The 21,924-nt window shown below is 43.5% G+C and overlaps 1 protein-coding gene across 5 annotated transcripts in view; it reads right to left on the bottom strand.

Annotated features, from left to right (window-relative positions):
- Positions 1-21,924, bottom strand: part of LOC140198130 (uncharacterized) — an 80,190-nt gene that overhangs the window by 14,213 nt on the left and 44,053 nt on the right. For 4 of the 5 annotated variants that reach the window (XM_072259077.1, XM_072259078.1, XM_072259079.1 and 1 more), the window contains 7 exons: positions 12,635-12,751; positions 8,624-8,707; positions 7,095-7,220; positions 6,911-7,006; positions 4,057-4,155; positions 2,352-2,401; positions 1,430-1,478 (listed from right to left, as the gene is read on the bottom strand). In XM_072259077.1, coding sequence (XP_072115178.1) covers positions 1,430-1,478; positions 2,352-2,401; positions 4,057-4,155; positions 6,911-7,006; positions 7,095-7,220; positions 8,624-8,707; positions 12,635-12,751 — 621 coding nt within the window. Of the gene's footprint in view, positions 1-1,429; positions 1,479-2,351; positions 2,594-4,056; positions 4,156-6,910; positions 7,007-7,094; positions 7,221-8,623; positions 8,708-12,634; positions 12,752-21,924 lie in introns of those variants that run through there. The other variant, XR_011886106.1, reaches the window with a different exon arrangement.

Genomic DNA, 21,924 nt, shown 5'->3' with positions numbered 1-21,924 from the left:
TTGGATTTCCTGCTAACGGAAGTTCCTTTCCTGCAACAACACTCCATGTCGATGTCCTCAATGGTGGGGAGGGCTTTACCAGTGTAAGGGGGTTTCGACTTTTATGTTACTGCGGAGGCTAATTAAAATGGCGTCTTTGTTATGTTAATCTGGGGAATGCGGCTTTGTTGTGTTAAACGCTGAGAAAGTTTGCGCTGGCAGTTTATTTTGGTTTAGAGTGTGATAAGAGGATGCTATTAACCAATTGGGATAGTTGTTCTGGTTTTGGTGTATTTGAAGATACTGTATGCGCGGGGTTTTGGGGCAGAAGGCGGGAGAGAGAGACAGAGGATGGACGAGGTGCTGTGAGTCTGCTAATGGGGTCGGACACCGAGCGGGACGTTCGGCGAGGAGACAGAGACGGACTCGTGTGGAGCGTCTGGTCGACCACCGTTGTTGGTCCCAGGCGGCCGGTCGAGGTGGTCCGAGGGGTCGCAGGGTGAAGAAGAAGGTCCTTGAGCTCCAACGGTTTTTGTGCACGAAGTGATTGAACTTTGATAAGTGTGGCGCCTTTTATTTTTCTTTTATATTTTATTCTCTTTTAATTATATAGTTCCAGTAATATCTATAAACTGTAAATCATTTAATCGTATCTGGTGTATTGTCTGTTATTTGGGCAGGGTGGGGTACCTCACACAGCATCCACACAAACTAATTACCCAGTTTGCCGGGGCCGAGGCTGTTTCCCTAGACGACAGCGAGCGGAGCGACCCTGAGGGTAGCCGGGGCTACACCCGTGATGGACTGGGTCATATCCACCACTTTTTGTAGGGTTTTCCATTCAAGAGCATTGTTGTTTCCATACCAGGCTGTGATGCACCCAGTCAATATACTCTCCACAACACATCTATAGAAGTTTGTGAAAGTTTTAGATGTTGTACTCAATCTGCACAAACTCCTAGGGAAGTAGAGGTGCTGACATGCTTTATTAAAAATTGTACTTGCATGCTGGGTCAAGGGTAGATTCTCTGAAATGATAACACCATGGAATTTGGAGTTACTGATCCTCTCCAACTCTGATCCCCTGACGAGGACTAGCTCATGGACCTCTGCTTCTCTCCTCTTACAGTTCATAATCATCTCCTTAGTCTTGTTGACATTGATTAAGAAGTTGCTGTTGTGACACTACTCAATCGAATGTTCAGTCTCCCTCCCGTATTCTGATTCATCACCACCTTGATACGGCCCACAACAGTGGTGTAGTTGGCAAACTTGAACATGTCATTGGAGCTCTGATTAGCCACACAGTCATTAGTGTAAAGTAAGCAGAGCAGGGTCTAACACACAGCCTTGTAGTGTTGATGGAAATTGTGGAGAGTTTGTGGGCAATCCGAACCACTAGGATCTGCAGTTAAAAACCCACAAAATTAAACTAAAAGCAATTAATTACCTGCTGTAATCCCGATCCTTTTATTTCTTGCTTGTCCCTCATCTTCTTCCTATGGTGAATGAAATGTTTCTTAGTCCTTGCACTTAATATTTGGTTTGTCTCTGTATTTGTTTAAATAATTTACAATCATCTCCTTTCTGTGTTGCTCAAATTTAGACAGAGCAGAATGGACAAGATAAAGACAGAGAATGAAATAGAGAGTTATCAATGAAAACAGGAAGACTGGAGCTAACACCAATTTAGATTCAGAAAGAGATGTAGTATGGAAACAGACCCTTCGACCTATCGAGTCTGTGCTGACCATCCACAATCCGTTTAATGCTAATCCTGGAATTCTTTTACTCTGCTCACATTCCCAGCATCTCCCAGATTCCTCCCCTTAGCAACAGACCAGCTGCAGTTTAAAGGGACCAGTTAACCTTCCCCCGTCTCTCCCCAGGGACGTGGGAGAAACCAGAGCACCCGGGAGAATCACACGGTCACAGGGAGAAGGTGCCGACTCCACAGAGAGGAGACTGGAGGTCAGGAATGGATCTGGGTCACTGGAGGTGGGACACCCGTTTCACAGAAAATGTCCTCAACAATAAAATAGTCAGGATGTGATGGCTGAAACAAATAAATTGGATGTAACGAACCTGCCTTGATGAATTTACCCTGGGGTTAACGTATTCTCTATTTGGCACATGTCTTTGCAACGCTATCAGCTTGGGATGATGTACATGTGTACGTGTGATGTAAATACAGTGAGTGGTGTAAACACAATCCAGTGTTCCCTTGGGTAAGTGTCTGTGACATCATTAGCCCAGCCTAAAACACACTCTAGATTTGCCCTGTCCACCAGTGGCATTCTGAACTCATCATAATTCAGTGTCAGATCATCAGTCAAAAAACATACAACGTTGAACCAAAAGCAAATCATTACCTGTGGTGTTACTTGATGCTCTGATTCTCTGCTTGAACCTTCACCTCCTTCTAGAATGAAATAAAATGCTGCTCGGTCCTTGCATTTGTCATATGATTTATCTCATTTATTCCACTAAATATTTTAAAACTGTCTCTGATTTATTGTTGTGTTTCAGTCTGTTGGCGAGTGTCTTCCATTGTTACTTGAACAGTCAATGCTGATGGTATATCTAGCTAACAGGCCTGAGGAAGGTGCAGGTCCTGCCAGTGGAAAGGACAAAACATTCAGAAATCAAAGCACTTCACCTGCCAGGTCCTGCACAGGATTTTGGGGAGAAACTCCACCTCATCCATTATCTATTAGGAATCTGTGACAGTGGCTGCATGGAATCTCCTGGGATTGGAGAGCAGTCGTCAGGATACCATCTCCCACCCAAACAGTGGGTAGCCTGAAGATCTCTCTTTGCATTAAGTTTCTGGCCTCTGTGCATGAAATTCCCTCAGGAGAAAATCTCTCACATCCGATGGATTTCTGGGTGTTACTTTATGTATTCATGCTCTGAGTGGATCCTCATAATTGAATATTTTTGCACCAATTTTTTTGTATTGCCCCAGGACGTGCTGCAGATGGTATAATGCTTCAGTTCACTTAATGTCCTGTTCCCAGAATTCCATGTCCTTCCTGTCCTCCCATTGGAGCTTTCAGAAATTCTCACATGAACTTCCACCACTCATCCCCTTCTGAGAGTGAATCCCTGAAGTACATCCCTGCATCTCCGCTAAATCTTCTTTTTACAACCCAGAATCTGCTTCAGGTTTGGGCGATGAGACTACAAGATCCCAGGATGGTAATACATTCACAAGCATCATGGGAGCTGCTGCACAAGGAAAGTGATCAACCCTCAGTCACACTGTCTCCTACAAACCCAGTCGCTGAATGAAAACAGTCCCACGATTGATCTCCGTGGACCAGTAAGTAACTAAGTCATATCCCAGCTGTAATAGGTCTACCGGCCCAAAACGTCAACTGTACCTCTTCCTAGAGATGCTGCCTGGCCTGCTGTGTTCACCAGCAACTTTGATGTGTGTTGCTAGTAATAGGTCTACTTGAGATAGTGCTAGATTCTGTTGTTGGACTGAATAACAACCCGTCCCACACAAAACACCAGGCATTTGGCCCGCATTGTAAACATCGGTAATCTGTGATATGAAGGAACAGAACTCTCTCCCAGGGTTTCGTCAAGCTCATCATTATGTGCTGTGTTGCTTGACATGGGAGACCATGGTCCTCCTCTCTCTATCCATGACCATGATTTTTCTTGGCAAATTTTTCTACAGGAATGGTGTGTCATTGCCATCTTCTAGGCAGCGTCTTTACACAATGGGTGGCCCAAGATATTACCAATACTCTTCAGAGATTGTCTGCCCAGTGTCAGTGGACACATAACCAGGACTCGTGATATGCACCAGCTACTGATACGATCATCCACCACCTGCTCCCATGGCTTCAAGTAACCCTGATCTGAGAGCTAAGCAGCCGCTACACTTTGCCAAGTGTGCCTCGAGGCCAGCGGAGGGAAGGAGTGTTTCACACCTCCTTTGGTAAAGATGTATCTCCAACCCACCACCCATTCTTCAAGTTAGTTCTAGTTAAGTAATGCTCGAGCTGGACCCAGTGGCAAACTCTGACAGTACAACATAGCCCTTAAGTAAAATATACTTACTCCACAATACTGTAAAACATGCAGAGAAGATTATAGCAACAACAGTGAACCACAGGGACAGGGTGCTCCAGGTTAGGTATGTGACATGACAACCTCGATCTGAAAAAGGTCCAAAGTCACATTTGAATTACAAGAGGAGAACCAACAAAAACTGATGTTACACTGCAGCTTAACACAGAACTCATATTTGGAATGGAATCGCCAGGCCTGGCTACCAGGACTGTTGGCGAGACATTTGCTCAATATCTTAAATGAGAAGAGCAAGTGATAGAAATTGGGGTGGGCAGAGGGTGCAGATATTTAGGGAGGAAATTCCTGAACCTGCAGAGTTCAAGTCACATTTGTCTGTAGTGAGAGAATTAAACTCAGGAGTGCTGAAGAGGCAAGAGGATGCAAAATGACATTTGTTAACTATGTTGGAGAGACATTTAGACAGACAGGTGTTCCTCACAGGTCAGTATTGGGACCGCAACTTTTCACATTGTTTGTCAATGACTTCGATAATGGAATTGATGGGTTTGTGGCAAAGTTTGAGGATGACACAAAGATAGGTGGAGGAGTAGGTAGTGCTGAGGAAGCAATGTGATTGCAGCAGGACTTAAACAAACTGGAAGAATGGGCAAAAAAGTGGCCGATGGAATGCAGTGTTGGGAAATGTATGATAATGCATTTTGGTAAAACGAAAAATGGTGTGGCTATTACTTAAATGGGAAGAAGGTTCAAACATAAGAAGTGCAGAAGGACTTAGGAGTCCTCACGCAAGACTCCCTGAAGGTTAATTTACAGGCTGAGCCTGTGGTAAAGAAGGCAAATGCAATGTTGGCATTTATTTCAAGGGGAATAGAACATAAGAGCAAAGAGGTAATGCTGAGCCTTTATAAGACACTTGTCAGGCTGCACTTGGAGTATTGTCAACAGTTTTGGGCCATTTATCACAGAAACAATGTGTTGTCATTGGAGGGAGTCCAGAGGAGGTTCACAAGGATGATTTTGGGAAAGAAAGGGTTAACACATGAGGAGGGTTTGGCAGCTTTGGCCTGCACTCACTGGGATGTAGACGAATGCAGGGGTGGGAGGGGGAGAAATCTCATTAAAACCTCCTAAATGTTGAAAGGACCAGATAGAGGTGGATGTGGAGAGGATGTTTCCTATAGTGGGGGCATCCAGCACAGGAGGGAACGCAGCCTCAAAATGGAGGTGAGACCATTTAGAACAGAGTTCAGGAGGATTTTTTTTTAGCCAGAGAGTAGTAAATCTGTGGAATACCCTGCCACAAACTGCAGTGGAGGTCAAGTCTGTGCATATTAGGTAGAAGTTAATCGTTTCCTGATCGGTTACAATAGCAAAGGATATGGTGAGAAGGCAGGTGTATGGGGTTGAGTGGGATCCAGGAGGAGCCAGGATGGAATGGCAGAGCAGCCCTGATGGGCTGAATGGCTTAATTCTGCTCCTATGTCTTATGGTCTTATGGACACTTAAGGTGTGGAAGGATATGGTCCTAATGCAGCCAAATGGGATGAGTGTAGATGGTGAAAATATTGAAATGGACTTGGTGGGCTGAAGGGCCTGTTTTGTGTTGTACAACTCTATAACCTGAGGAGTATCCTCCTTTTCAACCAAGGCTAAGTGTCAGAAGATCTGTGTTTACTGGATTTTCAGGCACCAGCTGTTTATAATCCACTACCATATCATTAATCATGATATGGAGCTTGACCGATCCCTCCTTCCCAGGCCTGATGAATAACATTTTGCTTTTTTCTCTTTGATTAGTGACAGGAATAGGTTAGTAATTTTCCTCATTCAGCAACTATTGTCTGCGTCGCAGAGGCTCTTGCCTCCTTGGTGGCAAATTGTTGGTTCAAGCCTAACTCCCAAGAAAGTACTGAGCTTAAAATGAGGTTCAAGCCAAGGTCTGGTCTCAGGGGAAAGACGACAGAGAAACGTTGAGAAGATTAAGAGCAGGTGGGAGAGTGAGAATAAACCAGATGGACCATTTAAGGATACACATTCTACCAGTGTAGTTCTAATGATCAACAGTGAATAACCTGATTCTATGTTAGAACACTCTACAATGACAAGATTAATTCTGACAAAGGGAATCTGATCCAGTGTCCACATATTCCAGACCACAGGCCAACTTTTACACATCAGCTGACGTAGCTGATTCCAGGGTGAGTGTGAGCTGTCCTTCCTTCCCCATTGACCTGTCCGGGTGTTCCAGGGACCAGTTTCAGAGAATATTTTCTGACACCTCTCCAATATTCACTCTCACTGGTTTTAGGCAAGGCCTTTCATCTAGCATTCTATAATGAGTGGAAATACTGCTGAGGATCTGCCTGTTCTCACTCTGCAACACAAGGTTGACTCAATGAGTGTGAGTAGAATAGGATCTATGGAAAACTTTGCTTCACTGTGCCCTCTGTTTGCAATGAGGTTAACTTATTTTAATTTATTTGTTTGTAGGGTATGGTCCATCCCAAATTGCTGATGTCCCCATTGTCTCCATCCTCTCAAAGACAGTATTGAACCTCAGGAAAGTTGTACTTCTAAAATGTAGTTTCTCAACACTATTTAAAAATTCATTTACCAACTTGAATGTAATTTCCAGGCTCCCATGCCTCTCTGGATCTGTAGTCCAGAAGTTGGCTGCCTCCCTCCTGAATCTGGCAGGAGTACAAAATTAAATAGATAAATGAGATCACTTAAATTTTCCCCAAGTCTCAGTCAGCCTGGACCAGGACGATAGCCTTTCCTGTCCTCTGTCATTCAGCTGTTTACAGTGGAGACTTCACAAAGCTGAACACAATCCATAGAACTAAAGCAAAAGACATTGAGGGGCTGTTGGTAAACTCACTGCTTTGATGAATCTCCTCAGCGAGGATGACGATGGAAAAGACGAGCACAATGATGGAACTCATGATGCCACAGAAGTTAATCAAAGTTCGCACATCTGGTAAGTGCAACAGTGGAATGGATTAGGACACTTTCAACATTTACAGATGGGATTTTTTTTCTCTTATAAATCATCTTCTCTTTACCTGTGCAGTCTATGAACTTTCTGACACACTCGCAGCCCAAGTTCCAAAAGCTGATAGCCAAGCACACGTTGAAAGCCAGCAGGGCAAACACAACGACTAAAACGACGACTGCTTCAGAGGCAGCTCCTGGAGGTATGACCCACAATAAATGAAGGAATTTAAATGAGCATAATGCACAACCATTCACCAATACTCCCTGACACTTTATAAAGATCATCTCTAGTTGCGTCTGACAGGTCCTTGAGGAAATGGTGATGGACTGTCCAGAAAGACACAAAGATTGACACATGATCAGGGTGTTTAAGCCCCTGAACCTGCTATGCACAGAATGAGTGTATGTCTGTTCCTTACCTGACTCCACACACATCTTCCTATCCCTTCATACCTTTACTCAAAACTCCACCAATCGCCATTGAATGCTAACAGCTGATCTTCCTTTAGGAACTGATCTAACCAATACCTCTGGCATCTCAAATTCAAGTTCAGTTTATTGTCATCTCTTTCCCTTCCTTACCTTCACTCTGAAATCTTAGCTCTATTTTTGTTTGGCTCTAAATCTCTGGTCTTAGACTCCCAAACGAATAGAAATACTTGCTTCCAATCTACCTGACAATTTCCCCATAATATATTAATGTATCAAATATCCCCAAAGTTAACAACTAATTATGTGTTGTATTGGATCATAATTTGGCTCCTTGAACTCAGTTATCATTTTGTTTACTTTGTGTTTCTATCTAATGAATGATCTCCAGAAACATAAGACCACAGCAGCAGAATTAGGCCATTCAGCCCATTGAGTACGCTCTACAATTTCAGCATGGCTGAAGTATTATCCCTCTCAACCATAATATTCTTCTGCCTTCTCCCTGTAATCTTTGACACCCTTACTAATCAAGAACCTATTAAACTACGCTTTAAATACACCCAATGAGTTGGCCTCCACAGATTCATCACCCTCCTCCTCAAATCTGTTCCAAATGGATGTCCATCTATTTTGAGGCTGTCCCCTCTGATCCTAGATTCCTCCCACTATGGAAACATCCTCTCCACATACACTCTATCTATGCCCTTCAATATTTAACAGGTTTCAATGAGAACCCCCTCACTTACAGTCCTCCAGGGGTGACTATGCAGCACGTTATGTAGCTATACCATAACTCCTATAGTAAGAATGGAGTTGATGTGTAAGGCGAGCCATGATCTTACTGAATGGTGGAGTGCATTCGGAGGACACCTCTACTTCCAACATAACAGCCTCTTAACTCTGCCACTGGAAGAATAGCTCAGTCCGATTTTCCATTCTGGACCCAGTTACCAACATTGCAGTTCCTGACACAGCAAATGTGATTAGCTTCAAAGTGTTGCTGAAAGTGCAATGGTGGGTTGGTCCATATCACAGAGGGTGACCTCCCCCACTGTGGGTTGAGTGAGAATAACAACACTGTAATGATAAAACTACACATTTCCGCTTTCCTCCTTGCCCGAACTGATCAGTTTTATGTCATTAATGAATAATATTTAGCACATACCTTTTAATACAATCCGGAAAATGAGGGCAATAGAGATGGTAACAAGAGACAGATCATTACATATAAACAGGGGCTTTTGTGATCCTGTAGAGAAATGCAGACACTTGTTAGAATACTTGGAATCCTCTCAATGATGCATTACAGAGAGAAGGTGAACAGCCCACCTTGCAAAGGACAAGGTCCTGGGTAACTGTACTAGTTTGTGGAGTTAAGAGCACATTATATTAGTTATGGATCAGTACAACCTCTTAAGCAAAAGACTGCATCTTAAAGGTGAGGGTACTGGAGGTCTGGACGCTCACTGTCATCAGGAGCAGGAGGAGAGCACAAAGGAGAAGCTCTATAAGTGTGGTAAAGTTTATAAAGTGCAGTGGATAGTGCTTTACACTTTGCAATGCAAGCACTTGCTGATCTGGATTCAATTCTTGCCACTCCCCGGAAGGAGCTTGCATGTTCTCCATGGGACCATGTGGGTTTCCTCCTGGTACTCTGTTTTCCTCTGACATCCCATGTACGGTTAGGGTCAGTGAGTTGTTGGCATTGGAAGCATGGTGATGCTTGAGGAATGCCCCAAGCACATCGCAAGTAATGACCCAAATGGCACATTTCACTGTGTGTTTCGATTTTCTAAAGCTAATCTTAACTTATTTATCTTGCACTGCCAATAAAACACCCCACATCCAACTTGTGCACATCAAGGAATGAAACAAAGATTCCTTGTGCATATCCCTGGCAGTGTCAGCCTGTTGGGAATTATCCACCCTAATGCATACCTGTGTTATTCTTATTTTTTTTCTGGGGAATTATGCTTATTGGAGGTCAAAGTCAAGTTTATTGTCAGATGCACAAGTACATATATGCACAGGTGTAAGAAAAACTTGCTGCAGCATCACAGGTACACAGTATCAGATAACTAGCTGTTCTTAAACGTGGTTGTCTAGTGATGGTATTGGTTTATTATGGTCACATGTACCAAGATACAGTCAAATGCTGGTCTTGTATACTGTTCATACAGATCAGATCATTACACAGTGCATTGAGGGAGAGTAAATCAATAACAAAGTGTAAAATCTGTAGAGAAAGTGCAGTGAAGTTAAACAATAAGGTATAAGATTACAACGAGCTAGGTTATGAGGTCAAGAGTCCATATTATCAGACAAGAGGTCTGTTCAGGTGACAGATAACAATGGGATAGAAGCTATCCTTGAGTTTGGTGTTACTTACTTTCAGGTTTTTGTATTTTCTGCCCAATGGGAGAGGGGGAGAAGAGAGAACGTGGTTCTGGGAATGGGGCATGAAGTGAACAGAAGGATCTATTCCATCTACAGCACCTCAGGGGTAATCAAATAAAATTCAAAGGAAGGCCTCAAAAATATTCAATTTTAAGGATCTGCTCAGATCATGAATGCATAAATTAACTCCCAGAAATCCATGGATAAGAGAGGTTTTTTCTTGAAGGTGGAGCTGTAGTCAAGAAATAATACTGTCAAGCAAGTAATCATCTTAGTTGCTCTCTTGAGATTGTAAGACGCTGATGGACACTGTTAAGATGGCAGGCTGCAAGTCTGAGTCACTGGTTTATTGGCAAACAGCAGAGTGGGCTGCGTAATCTTGGTCACAGCGAGGACTGGGCCTCAAGTTGGCGCTAGTGGTCTAATATGGCATCCACGCTAGAGTTGCGTTGTTGCATGGAAACAGGCTCTTAGGCCTAACTTGTCCATGATGACCAAGCTGCCCACCTAAGCAGGTCCCACTTACCTGCAATTGTCCACATCCCTCTAAACCTTTCCTATCCATTTACCTGCCCAGATGTCTTTTAAATGTTGTTTTGGAACCTGTCTCAACTAATCTGTCTGGCAGCTGGTTCCACATATCCATCACCTTCTTTGTGAATGCCCTTTGATCCCTTTATATCAGGAGTTCCCAACCTGGGGTTCATGATCGCTCAATTAATGGCAGGGGTTCATGGCATAAAAAAGGTTGGGAACAACTGCATTATGCATTTCTTCTGTTACACTAAAACTAAGCCCTCAAATATTTGGTGCATTCACTCTATCTATTCCTCCCATAATTTTATATGCCTCTGAGATCACCCTTCAGTACCCTATATTCCATGGATTAAAGTCCTAGCCTGCCCAATTACTCTCTATAATACAGGCCCTCACGGTCTGGCAATACTCTCGTAACACCCTGGAGTTCCAGTATCTGCAGACTTGCTTGTGTTTATGACTGACACTCTCATAAATCCACTCTGCATTTTTGTTTTATTTCAGATTTCTGGAATTTGCAGTTTTTAATTTGCTTTTGAGAAGTGGCTACAGACCACTCCTCGTGGATGTATTTCACCCAGGAGACACTCAATTGGAGTGAATAGGCTTGAGAGCCTCAGGTTCCGAGGGGTGAACATTGCCAATTGCCCCGGTTACGATTTCTTCTTCTAATACTGTAGACTATTTCCTTTTGTAGCTTACAGTAAAAGCAATACATCTTGCTGGTAGAATGTTTTAGTTTTGGCTAAAGATAAGGAACAATGATGTTCAATGTAGGAGTCTTGAGAGAACAAATCAGGAGAAGGTTCTAGAGAGAGCTGGGTAGAGAGAGATTTGTGATGGATACTAGTGGGGTTTGAGGACTTATTGGTGGGAGATGCAGAGAAGATTGGGAGAGATAGCTGTTGGATTTGATCCCATGGGAAGATGTGAATGCGAGGAGTGCTTTATGAAATGAAGAAGTCCAAGATGGGAAGCTCTACAGTGATTGGTGATGAGAACTTAGCAGCGTGAATAATAGTCATACCCAACTTTTAGACAATCCAAGTGCCAACATTATGTGCACATTTAGACTGGATTAATTGTAATGGATGCTGTTATTTTTTTTTTCTTTTCTTTCTCTTAATAACTGCTTGATCAAGCTGAAATTAGTAAATACACTTTCTTTATAATTTATGCTGTGTACGATCTGTTATTTCTTGCCAACTGATAATTGCGTATGGGCAGCATTTACACAGCATTTGCTCAAATCGAGGTTTCTTCAATCAGAATATCACGATGTTCCTGTTTGGTTAAACCCCAAATCATACTGATCCTAGACGTATATTGATTATGAAAGGTGGCCTTCTCACCACTGAGTAACGAGGCTGTTAGCAGAGCTGGCTAACAAGCCAAGATTGTATACGAGCCCAGTGAAAGGGCTACGCCTGTCCTGGTCCAACCATATAGAGTATATGACCCGCAAGTTCGCCAATCCCTCTCTACTTCCTCAGAAGGCTAAAGAAATTTGCCATGTCACCTTTGATCCTCACCATTGCTTCAACGCACCATAGAAAACATTCTACCCAGATGCCTCACATCTTCCATGGCAACTGCTCTGTCCAAGACTGCAAGAAACTGCTGTGGGTTGTAGACAGAGCTCAGCACGTCACAGAAAGCAGCCTCCCTTCCATGGACTTTCTCAACACTTAAACTGGCCAGCATAATCAGTAACCCCATCCACCCTGACCATTCTCTCTTCTATCTACTAAAAGCTTACAACAAAAGGTCAAGGACAGTTTCTATCCTGCCATAATAAGACAATTGAATATTTCCCTAGGACAATAAGATGGAATGTTGACTTACAGCCTATCTCATTACAACCTTGCCCCTTATTGTTCACCTGTACCACACAACCTCTGTAGCTGTCACATGTTATTCCTCATTCTGTTATTGTTTTATCTTGTATGACCTCACTGCACCATGTAATGATTTGATCTGTATGAACTGTCTGCAAGGCGAGCTCTTTGCCATATCCATGAAAATGTGACAACAATAAACCAGTTCCAATTCCAATATCACTCAACTGTGAGATGGAGTTCACTTAGCAATGATGGGAAAAAATAAACAGATGATTACTTCCTATATAGTTTTGGAATGCAATGAAAATCCCACAACCACACATTTGTTCAAAAATTTAAATTGGTCAGACTAATTTAATTGGTTACCCCTGGGTTTATAAGAACAGAGATTTAACACCTACCCTGTTTCAATTCTCTGCTCAAATAGTACAGTATAATCAATCCGGTTAATGATACTGTGGAAGATATTATTCCAGTAATCGATGATACCACAATGATAATATCTGCCAGAAGAAGACCTGCAATGAAAAAAGTTTCCATGTTAGAAAAATAAAGGGATTTCCAGAGAAGATGACCACATTGCTCATTGTAACAATCTAACTGTCTGAAGTCCTTCAACTTTCCACCTGTTAGATCAAGCTTACACAGCACTTGAAGCTTATGCTTTCCAATTTTTCCAAAAATATTCATTTGCAGTCTAGGCACATCTGGCAAGAACACCATTTATTTCCCATCACTCAAGCTCTTCCTGGTGGTGAGTCCTGGAATCCTTATGGTGGTGGTTAGGCTGCTAAGATTCTCAGGAGTTGATGTTGTACTTATCTAGGTCCATGAGAGTATTCCATCCCACTCCTGACTTCAACCCTGTAGTTGGTCGAAAGGCATTGGGATGTCTTGTAGCTGCAGTACTTATGCACAGATCCAGTTGAGTGTCTGTCCAGTGGTGACTTCCAGCAGACTGATTGTGGGTGACCCACAGTGGTAATGCAATTGACTGTCAAGGGTAGGTGGTCTGATTCTCTCTTGTTGGTGATTATCATTGTCCAGCTCTTTTTTAGCATGAGGCTTGCTATGCCTCATGACCCTGTTGAGGATGTGATAAAGGATATTGGTGAAGCTAGAGCAGTGGATGTAGTGTATATGGATTTTAGTGAGGCATTTGATAAGTTTCCCCATGTTAGGCTCATTCAGAAAGTCAGGAGAAATAGGATCTAGGTGAACTTGACCATGTAGAATGCTGGGGAAGCTCTATGGGAAGGAGTAAACGGGCAGAGACCCTTTGTCAGGACTCTTATTTGTGTAGATTCAGAATTGGCTTGCCCAGAGGGTGGTTGTAGATGGAACATATTCTGCCTGGTGGACAGTAAGCAGTGGTACTTTCCAGGGATCTGTTACAGAGTCACAGAGCCATAGAACACCACAGCACAAAAACAGGCCCTTTGGCCCATCTGCTCCATACTGATCTATTAAAGCCCCAGTTACATTGAATTGCACCTGGACCATAGCCCTCCATACCCCTACCATCCACGTACTGATCAGAATTTCTCTTAAATGTTGAAATCAAACTCACATCCATCACTTCTGCTGGTGGCTTGTTCCACACTCCCACCTCCTCTAAGTGGAAAAGTTCCCCCTCATGGGACTCCTCTTCACCTTGTTTGCTTTCAATTAACCTCTAGATTTCCTTCTTTAGTGTTCTCTTGCATTTCTTATACTCCTCCAGTACCTTATGTTCTCTTTCCTACCCATACCTGCTATGCATCTCCTTCTTGTTCTTACCCAGGGACTCAATACACATCTCTTGAAAAGCTGTTATCCTTGCCTTATATTCTGACAAGAATGTACAAACTGTATTTTCAAAATTTCTTTTTTGAAGGTCTCCCACTTACCAAGTATGCCTTTGCCAGAAAACCAACTGTCCCATTCCACACTTGCCAGATCCTTTCTGATACCATCAAAATCAGCCTTTCTCCAATTTCGAATCTCACCCTGAGGACCAGACCTATCCTCTTCCATAACTACTTTGAAATTAATAGCATTATGATCACTAGATGACTTCTTGCAGCAGTCTGCAACCTCTCTACAAGTTTGCTCCTCTAAATCCCACGGACTGTGGTCTATAATACGTACAATCCCATTAACATGGTTATCCCATTTCTATTTCTCAGTTCCAACCATATAATATCAGTAAACAATCTCTCCAATCTGTCTTGTTTGAGAACTATCATGATACTTTGTCTGACCAGTAATGCCACTCCTCCCCCTTTAATCTCTCCCGCTCTATCACACCTAAAGCAATCAAACTTTGCAGCTAATGGCTACAATGTCATAATTCCATGTGCTGATCCATGTCCCAAGCTCATCCACCTTTCCTACAATATTCCTCGCATTGAAATATACGCAACTGAGAACATTAGTCCCACCATGCTCGATCTTTTGATTCCTGACTTTGCATGTCGGTTAACAACATCTTTCTCCACAACCACTCCATTATCTCTTCTGGTGCTCTGGTTCCACCCCCTGCAACTCTAGTTACACCCCCCGCAACTCTAGTTACACCCTCCATTCCCCTCGCCATGTAGCACCAGTAAACCTTTCTACAAGGATATTAGACCCCTTCATTTCAAGTGAAACATGTCCCTTCTGTACAGTTCCCACCTTCTCTGGAAGAGAGCCCAATGATCCAACAGTCTGAAGCTGTCCCTCTGCACCATCTCCATAGCCACAAGCTAAACTGTATGATCGTCTTATCTCTGGCTTCAGCAGCACATGGCACAGGTATCAATCATGAGTTCACCACTCTGGAAGTCCCATTCTTTAACTCTGCACCCAACTCCCTCATCACCCTTTCACCTCATGTCATTGGTATCGACGTGGACCATAGCCTCTGGATGCTTGTGTCCTCACTTAAGGATTCCTGACCCAGGCACTGGGAAGGTAACATGCCATCTGGGAATCTCATTCTGGTCCACAGAATCTCCTTTCTGTTCCCCTAACCAACGAATCCTCTATCACTACTGCTCGCCTCTTCTCCGCCCCCCTCCCCCGCTTGCCTTCTGAGTCACAGAGCCAAACTCAGTGTCGAGACCTGACCTCTGTGGCTTTCCTCTGCAAGGTCATCACCCTCCCACCCCTCAACAGTATCCAAAGTGGTGTACCAGTTGTTGGCTGCCTACCCCCTTCCCAGTAGACCATAAGACCATAACCCCTCCTGATGGTTACTCGTGTCCTGCACCTTGGGTGTAACCACCTTCCTGTATGTCCTGTCAATTAATCCCTCAGCCTCCCAAATGACCCAGTATTCATCCAGCCCCAGCTCCAATTCCTTAACATGGTCTAATAGAAGCTGCAGCTGGATGCACTTCTTGCAGGTGAAGTCATCAGGGAAACTGGAGGACTCCCTGCAATCCCACATCTTGCAAGAGGAGCATTCCATTTCCCTCCCTGGCATCCGCACTGCTCTAACTATGCAATAAGAAAGAAAGAAAACGAATCCAAATGAAACTTCACCTACAGCCTTCAGTTCCACTTGCCGAAGCCTGATCTAACTCTGGCCCACTCACATACTGGCCATTCCCACATTTGTTGCTCTGCTTAAACATAACTTCTCTTTATTGGACCATACCAAGTGTCTAATCCTGCACAATGAAATGTCTCCTTGGGAACTGTGGTGTGCAGCATGTCTTGACTGCACCCCTGTACTTCTTTTGAAATCTCTCTCCTGCTACGTAGAATCCCTGCTCTTTGTGCTTTTATAAATGACTTGGGTGAGCAGTTGGAAGGGTGTGTTAGTATGTGGGTGGGTTCGTGTGAAGATCACACAAAGGCTGGTGGAATTGAGAATAATGTAGACAGTTGCCATAGGTTCCATCAGGATACGAACAGGAAACAGAACTGGGCTGAGAAGAGGCAGATGGAAAAATTAACCTGGAAAAATGTCAAAGAATTAACTTAGGAAGGTCAGATTTGAAAGCATCATTATAGGGAAAATAGCAGAATTCTTAGGAGCATAGAATGACAGAGAGCTCTTCAGGTCCATGTCCACAGATCCCTCAAAGTTAGTGCACAATTTGCCAGGGTTGTTAAGGAGAATGGTGTGTTAGCCTTCATTAGCTGGGGACTGAGTTCAAGAGCCACAAGGTAATGTTGCAACTCTATAAAACCCTGTTTAGATCACCCTTGGAATATCGTGTTCACTTCTGATTGCTGCATTATAGGAAGTAAGTGGAAGCCTTACAGAGGATGGAGATGCGATTTACCAGGCCACTGCATGGATTAGAGAACAGGGCTTATGAGGATAGGTTGAATGAGCTAGATCTTTCTTCTCTGGAGCAAAGGAGGATGAGTGGTGTCTTGATAGAGGCCTACAAGATGATAAGAGAGACAGATTGAGTGCTCATCCAGAGACTTTTACCCAGGGTGGAAATTGCTAATGCAAGGGAGCATGATTTTAAGGTGATTTGAGGATAGCATAGTTCAAAGTACAATTTATTAACAAACATGCCACCTTATACAACCCTGAGATTCTTTTTCTGCAGGCATACTTAGCAAATCTATAGAACAGTAACTGTAAACATCAGAATTAGTAAGCAAACTGTGTAAATGCAGATATAAATAAATAGCAATAAATAACAAGCATGAAATAACAATATAGCAGAGTCCTTAACTGTGTCTTTAAATGAGTGTAGCTATCCCCTTTTGTTCAGGAACCTGATGATTGAAGGGTAGTAGCTGTTCATGAACCTGGTAGTGTGAGTCCTGAGACAGCTGTACATTCTACCTGATGGCAGCAGCAAGAAAAGAGCACGGCCTGGGTGGTGAGGATGTTTGATGATGGATGCTGCTTTTCTACGACCACGTTTCATGTAGATGAGCTCAATAGTTGGGAGGGTTTTGAAATCTCTCTGCACATGCTACAATGCTCAAAGGCATTGGTGTTCCCATACCAGGCCATAATGCAGCCAGTCAGCAAACATCCATAGAAGTTTGCCGGTGTTTTTGATGACATGTCAGACCTCTGCAGACTCTGGAGGATGTGCTGTTGTGCTTTCCCCACAATAATAATTATTTGATGGGTCCAGGACAGATCCTCTGAGATAGTGACACCCAGGAATTTAAAGTTACTGACCCTCTCCACTTCTGATCCTCTGATGATCATGGACCTCTGGTTTCCATCTCCTGAAGTCTACAATCAGTTCCTTGGTCTTATTGACATAGAGTGAGAGGGGATGTCAGAGGTACATTTTTTTTTACACCGAGAGTGTGAGTGCATGGAGCACCTGGCCAGAGATGGTACCAGATACATTAAGGGTATTTTAGCAAACTCTTACATGGCATATGGATGATAGAAAAACTGAAAGTTTTGTAGGATGAAAGGGTTAGATTGAGCTTAGAGTACGTTAAATGTTTGGCATAAAATTGTAGGCTGAAGGGCCTGTACTCAGCTGTAGTGTTCTAAGTTCTGTGTTCTAATATTCAGTGCTGGATGCCTGAGTGTTGTATAGGTCTTGTTGCATGCTGGAATTCGATACTTCCTTTTGGCTGACCAGCTACCAATTGAAATGGACACTGCACAGTCATCAGTAACCATCCTCACCTCTAGCTACGTGATAGAGTGGAAGGTGACCAATTAACAATGGAAAGAGGTTGGGTGAGGGGCCACCGTCCTGAGGAGACCAAACAGTGGGGCTATGACAACTGTGCAATGATTGACCTCCATTTCATGTCCCAGCCATCTTCTTCCGTGTGAGGTATGTCTCCAACTACTGGACGATACACCTTCCAATGTTCCTTGACTTCAGTGCCACTGGGGTACCTTGTTGCTTCACTTGATTAAATTATTCCTTGATATCAAAGTCTATCTCTCTCCCTCTGGAATTCAGCTCCTTGGAGCAAGGGCGTGAAAAAATTTAGAGCCAAGTGATCGTGACAACATCCACAATGGTTAGTTAGTGCTGTTTGGTAGCATTGTCAACCACACTTTTCACTATGTTTCTCTTCACTGTGAGTGGTAATTACCTGGACTGGAGTTGTTCAGGGTTTTGTGAACACAACACACTCCGGCATTTTTCCACAGGCTGGGTAAATGCCAGTGCTATAATGACACTAGAAAAGCTTGCCTGGAAGCCAAGACCGACATCTTTATGCTTTCTGAAGGGAACAAACTAGACACTGTTGTCATGACAACCAAGTATTGCCAACACAAGTTCAGTCTCTTTGGTGAGCTTATTCAGAGATAAAAGGAAAGACCTCATGTTTTCAACACGCTTTCTATAAACTCAGAAGATTTTTCTCAGTGTACATGGTAGAGTTGAATTGGAAGAACCTCAGCCACAGCCTTCACACAACAGGCTTCAATAGACCATTAATAGATCAAGGTACTTCAATAGACCAATAGGTGAACTATTCTTTGTGACTTTGGTTGACGATCGTTGGCCTTAACACCTGAAAGAACTTATCTTCTCATTCTGCTTTTGTCTTATAAGGCCAGAAGACCATAAGATATACAAGGAGAATTAGGCCATTTGGCCCATGATGTCTGCTCCACCATTTCATCATGGCTGATGCATTTCCCTCTCAGCCCAGTCTCCGCCCTTCTCCAGTAACCCTTCGTGCCTCAACTAATAAGGACCTCTCAACTTTTATAAGTGTGAAACTCAAGTGTCCTCTGACAAGATGAGGTGACAGACGGGAGCATGGATTGATTTCTATTCTGAAAACAGCACGTCTAAGTTTGCGAACCTTTTTCAAAGCTGCACTAAGGATTGTTTCTTTAAATTCTGGAGACAGGCTTCAGCCCTTTTGATTCAGTGCTATTCAAAGAGGAATGGGAAACGTCAAAGTGAAGATCAGAATAAGGAACAACATCAAAACAACAGTAACCTAAACAGCAGTACTGGAACACGTCTGCACACAATTCCTGATGCATTTCATATCATAGTCAGGGACTTCAGCCAGGCTTGTTTGAAGAAAAGCCTGCCCAATTATCATCAGCATATAGCCTGTAGCACGAGAGGTCCCAACACACTAGATCTCTATTATAGGAATGCCTGCTGTTCCATGCCCAGACCACATTTTGTTAAATCTGATCACTTGGCTGCCTTCTCCTACCTGCATACAGGCAGAGGCTGGAAAGCAAAGCTCCAGAGATAAGGACAACAAATACACCATGGTTGTCATGGACTTTATTAAAACAGTTGTAGATGAGTGTGTTCCTACAAAATCATTCAGAATCTTCTCCAACTAGAAGGCCTGGATGAACCATGAGATGCACAATCTGCTGAGGGCTTTACCAGAGGTATTCAAGACTAGTAACTAGGTAAGTTGCAAGAGGTCTAAGTACGATCTCCGGAAAGTCATCTCACGGGCGAAGTGGTAATTCAGACTAAACTCGAATCAATGAAGGATGTTCAACAGTTGTGGCAGGGCTTGAATACTATCACCTCTTATAAAATTAAATCAAATGACACAGGAGTCATCAGGGCTTCACTTATAGTCATAGTCATAATCATAGTCATACTTTATTGATCCCGGGGGAAATTGATTTTCGTTACAGTTCCACCATAAATAATTAAATGGTAATAAAACCATAAATAGTTAAGTAGTTATATGTAAATTATGCCAGGAAATAAGTCCAGGACCAGCCTATAGGCTAAGGGTGCCTGACCCTCCAAGGGAGGAGTTGTAAAGTTTGATGGCCACAGGCAGGAATGACTTCCCATGACGCTCTGTGTTGCATCTTGGTGGAATGAGTCTCTGGCTGAATGTACTCCTGTGCCCAACCAGTACATTATGTAGTGGGTGGGAGACATTGTCCAAGATGGCATGCAACTTGGACAGCATCCTCTTTCCAGACACCACCGTCAGAGGGTCCAGTTCCATCCCCACAACATCACTGGCTTTACGAATGAGTTTGTTGATTCTGTTGGTGTCTGCTACCCTCAGCCTGCTGCCCCAGCACACAAAAGCAAACATGATCGCACTGGCCACCACAGACTTGTAGAAGCATCGTCCGGCAGATGTTAAAGGACCTCAGTCTCCTCAGGAAATAGAAACGGCTCTGACCCTTCTTGTAGACAGCCTCAGTGTTCTTTGACCAGTCCAGTTTATTGTCAATTCATATCCCCAGGTATTTGTAATCCTCCACCATGTCCACACTGACCCCCGGATGGAAACAGGGGTCACCGGTACCTTAGCTCTCCTCAGGTCTACCACCAGCCCCTTAGTCTTTTTCACATTAAGCTGCAGATAATTCTGCTCACAGCATGTGACAAAGTTTCCTACCGTAGCCCTGTACTCAGCCTCATCTCCCTTGCTGATGCATCCAACTATGGCAGAGTCAACAGAAAACTTCTGAAGTTGACAAGACTCTGTGCAGTAGTTGAAGTCTGAGGTGTCAATGGTGAAGAGAAAGGGTGACAAGACAGTCCCCTGTGGAGCCCCAGTGCTGCTAATCACCTTGTTGGACACACAGTGTTGCAAACACACGTACTGTGGTCTGCCAGTCAGGTAATCAAGAATTACCAGGAAAGCATCCACCTGCATCGCTGTCAGTTCTCCCCCAGCAGAGCAGGGCGGATGGTGTTGAACGCACTAGAGAAGTCAAAAAACATGACCCTCACAGTGCTCACTGGCTTGTCCAGGTGGGCGTAGACACGGTTCAGCAGGTAGACGATGGCATCCTCAACTCCTAGTCGGGGCTGGTAGGTGAACTGGAGGGGATCTAAGTGTGGCCTGACTTGCAGATGAGCTCTATGCTCTTCAAGCTCAATTTGACCGTCAAAATGTGGCAGAACCTTCACAAACTCCCACAGGCTCTGATTTTCTTGTGATTTCAATCTCAGAGGCTAACATGCGAGTAGACTTCAGGAGGGTGAACACATGAAAATACTCAGCCCAGGTGCAGTACCTGGCTGATCAACTGGCTGAAATGTTCACTGAGACCTTTAATCTGTCGCTTCTCAAGTCTGAGGTACCCACCTGCGTCAAGCAGGCTTCAATTATACTGGTGCCTAAGAAGAACATGGCAACATGTCTCAATGATTATCACTCAGTAACTTATCTGGACAGCAAAGGTGGGTACATCAGGATGCCTTTTATCAAATACAGCTCAGCATTCAATATCATAATCCTTTCAAAAATAATCAATAAGCTTCAAGATCTCAGCCTCAACACCTCCTTGTGGACTTGGATCCTCGATATCTTTACTTGCAGACCCCGTCAGTTCTGATTTGCACAAACATCTCCTCCATGATCTCCATCAGTACAGGTACACCACAGAGCTGACTGCTTAGTCCACAGATCTACTCACTTTACACTTCTGACTGTGCGATTTAGCACAACTCCAATGCCATGTTCAAGTTTACTAATAACATCACTGTCAAAAGTGGTGTTGAATTAGCATATAAGAGAGAGATGGAAAATCTGGCTGAGTGGTTCCATAACAACAACCTCTTACTCAATGTCAGCAAGACCAAGGAGCTGATTATTGACTTCAGGAGAAGGAAACCAGAGGTCCATGAGACAGTCCTCATCAGAGGATCAGAAGTGAAGAGTGTCAGCCACTTTAAATTCCTTGGTGTTATTATTTTGGAGGATCTGTCCTGGGCCCTGCATGTAGGTGTATATATGAAGAATGGCAGCTCCTCTACTTCCTTTGGAGTTTGCGAAGATTCAGTATGACATCTAAAAC

This window comes from Mobula birostris, chromosome 5, assembly GCF_030028105.1.
Source record: "Mobula birostris isolate sMobBir1 chromosome 5, sMobBir1.hap1, whole genome shotgun sequence".
NCBI lineage: Eukaryota > Metazoa > Chordata > Chondrichthyes > Myliobatiformes > Myliobatidae > Mobula > Mobula birostris.
The sequence above is the reverse complement of the archived record's forward strand: the minus strand, read 5'-3'. Positions and strand labels throughout refer to the sequence as shown.